The sequence below is a fragment of the Papaver somniferum genome, unplaced genomic scaffold (assembly GCF_003573695.1).
Source record: "Papaver somniferum cultivar HN1 unplaced genomic scaffold, ASM357369v1 unplaced-scaffold_137, whole genome shotgun sequence".
In the NCBI taxonomy this organism is placed as follows: Eukaryota; Viridiplantae; Streptophyta; class Magnoliopsida; order Ranunculales; family Papaveraceae; genus Papaver; species Papaver somniferum.
In genome coordinates this window covers 22359728-22362756 of record NW_020622934.1, presented here as the reverse complement: position 1 = coordinate 22362756, position 3029 = coordinate 22359728, and the positions used below count along the sequence as shown (strand labels likewise).

At 38.9% G+C, this 3029-nt stretch overlaps 1 protein-coding gene across 1 annotated transcript; it reads left to right on the top strand.

The window, feature by feature from the left end:
• The first annotated feature begins 779 nt into the window (after positions 1-779).
• Positions 780-2469, top strand: LOC113334691 (protoheme IX farnesyltransferase, mitochondrial-like). The gene is made up of 5 exons (XM_026580886.1): positions 780-908; positions 1112-1249; positions 1361-1494; positions 1910-2035; positions 2331-2469. Exons 1-5 carry the CDS (start codon positions 780-782, stop codon positions 2467-2469), a joined length of 666 nt encoding a protein of 221 aa, XP_026436671.1.
• The last annotated feature ends 560 nt before the right edge of the window (positions 2470-3029 follow it).

Here is a 3029-nt window from a genome sequence, read left to right as displayed (position 1 = left end):
CTTGGCTTACAAATTATTACTTCCTCCAGGATCAAGAATTCACCCGGTCTTCCATGTGTCACAACTAAAGAAACAGATTGGCAATTCTCACATTCCATCTCCCCAGTTTCCAGTGGTAGATCATGAAGGCCAAGTGATTATTGAGCCTGCTGAAATTTTGGCCACAAGAACTACATCTAGGAATGTCTCTGACATTTTGCAACTCCTTATACAATGGACTAATGCATCTGCTGAGAATGCTACTTGGGAGGATACATCTCATATTACTGCTCATTTTTCAGATTTTTATCCTTGAGGACAAGGATATTTTCGAGACGAGAGTAATGTCATGTACCTGATAATTCAGGACTGTTTGGTAGTGGGAGCCCCTTATCCTTTTAGGGAATGTGATTATCATTTCCTTTATTACAGCTTAATTGTTTCGGTTGTAATTCGTTATTCGTGTGTTGAGAACGGCTCGTTGTTTGACAGTTGTTACTCGACTAGTGGGCTATTAACTCGTTTAGAGTTGGCTATTTAGTTTGTAAGAGAGGGAGAAGAGTTCTTTAATGAAGAAGAAGATATTTTAGCTTAGCCGTAATTGTAGATTTAGTTTAATTTCTCCATCTTGATTCCAATTCTGTACTAGATCAGTACAAGTTCATGTCATTTAATGGCTTACAGAATTATTACGCATTTTTAAGTTTTGTATAATTTGCACAAATGCATTGATGATAGTTATTTTGTTGTTATATTTTGGGAACTAATTACGGTTTTGGTTTTTGCATTTTCATTGTAGCATGCTGGTTGTGGCAACTTCTGGGGCAGGGTTTGTTCTTGGAAGTGGTGGTGCAATTGATATAGCTGGACTTTGCTTGACCTGTACTGGTACCATGATGGTTGCAGCATCTGCAAACTCCTTGAATCAGGTTAGCATTTGAACTATGTAACGTTTATCGTATCTCCACCTCTCAATTGAGTAGCTAGTTCTCACATTATTGCCATTGAGGCAATCCTCTTTTATAATTACCAGCTGTATCTTGTCTCAGTTTGCACTTTTTGCACTTTGCTCTGAAGTTTATGGGATTATCCTCAAGGAATATCTTGCTAAGTTTATCATTGTGAAAAATAGGTATTTGAAATAAAAAATGATGCCAAAATGAAGAGAACGGCAAGAAGGCCGCTACCTTCTGGGCGAATTAGCCTCCCTCATGCCGCCATATGGGCAACTACTGTCGGAGTAACAGGCACAGCTTTATTGGCATGCAAGGTACACTAATTTTGTTGTTTACAAATATTCTTTTGATTTACCCCTTTGTTGATTTCCCTTTACCCGGAGGTAAAATATGTTATGAAATCTTCCATGGCAAGGTTGTTGCAGGAAAATATGCTGACAGCAGGGCTCGCAGCCTCGACTCTTGGTCTTTATGCGTTTGTATATACTCCCTTAAAGCAAATACACCCAGTGAATACATGGGTTGGAGCTGTTGTTGGTGCTATTCCTCCACTCCTTGGGTAACTACTTTTCTTGGTCTAAGCAAGTCTTCATGAACACAATCCTGCTCTAAGTTGAAATGGATTTCTCTTTTTAAATATTTGTCCTTAGGTTAAGAATACCTTGAATTTCATATTTTGTATGAGTTGTCGTCTGTCGGTAGACCTGGTAGACGATGCAAGTTCCTTCTTTTATATACTTGGTCATTCTTACAAGTACATTACTTTATCTGATCTGTTCACATTCTTACTTGGGGTCTTCTATCGCTTTAACAAAAGTTGCATAATGTAGGGACATCCATATCTGGGATCATATAGTAGGCTATAAATTGAAATTACTCCATTACTAATCTTAATGAGATTTTGCTAATAGTGGTCTGAAATTTTCATCTTCTGCCTTCTTGCTTGCTCAAATCATTTTTGTTTGTTTTTTCAGGTGGACAGCAGCTGCAGGCCACGTCTCACTTGAGGCGATGATTCTTCCAGCTGCCTTATACTTTTGGCAGTTGCCCCATTTTATGGCTCTCGCATACTTGTGCCGCAATGATTATGCCGCCGAGGGGTATTCATTCTTATTTTCCTGAAAACTTCAATATAATAGTAATATACCGTAGTCCGTTGATTAGTAGTAATGACATGATTCAGTCTGAATGTTTTCACATTTGATCGTTAGAAATAGCTGACCTGTACATGTGAGTATTCCAAATGGTTGAGTTCCTGAATATAGTTTGCAGGGGTGCTCCTATAATAGTGGGTGCGCTAATCATGCATGTTGCATCACATGTTGGTTAATCTTATGTAGTCAATAGTTCAGGTATTTTACCTTCTCATATCCTGGTATTTGTTTTTGTGTTCAGGTTTAAGATGATATCTCTTGCTGATCCTTCTGGATGGAAAACATCTTGGGTATCTTTAAGGAATTGCCTGTATCTTGCTTTACTACTACTAATCTTGCTTCTACGTAGTCTATCACGAAGTTATCCTTTTGGAGGTTGAATTATTTCCAATTTTGGGTTGTCAAGTGCGGCTTATTTTGGATATTTGTACATGTGACCCACAATTTGCAGACATTTGTTCTTGAGAATTCTTTAATCAATCTTATCCTTCATTACTTATTTCTCAACTATTTCTGAGTGCATGATAATAATTATAAACAAGTTATGTTGATAATTGCTTCCGACTAAGCTTTGTGATGGACAAAAACTTGTGCGGCGAGGATTACTAGTGGGTGGTTTTGTCTTGAATCGACTCTGCTTACTCTGTTTATGACTGCTGGTGCCGTTATGTTTGTTCGAGACTGCACTGCAAAGAATGCAAGGAGGATGTTTCACGGGAGCCTTCTGTATCTTCCCATATTTATGTCTGGAATGCTGTTCCACCGCGTCAGTGAAAATCAGCAAACGCTTACAGCAACCACACCAGGTTTATTTACCAATGAAACCCAAGCGCAAAATGGTGAAGATGATCGACACATTGGACTGCGACGGAAGGGTTCATCCATTGGCATCCAGTCACGTGCACCGGTCGCATATGCTTCTATTGCTCCATTCCCTTTC

Bases quoted from the DNA above. Each gene is read 5' to 3' on its own strand.
- LOC113334691 (XM_026580886.1), top strand. From the start codon at position 780: ATGCTGGTTGTGGCAACTTCTGGGGCAGGGTTTGTTCTTGGAAGTGGT. The intron at 1,250-1,360 runs GTACACTAATTT...AGGTTGTTGCAG, and splicing joins CAGCTTTATTGGCATGCAAG to GAAAATATGCTGACAGCAGG. The intron at 2,036-2,330 runs GTATTCATTCTT...TTTTGTGTTCAG, and splicing joins AATGATTATGCCGCCGAGGG to GTTTAAGATGATATCTCTTG.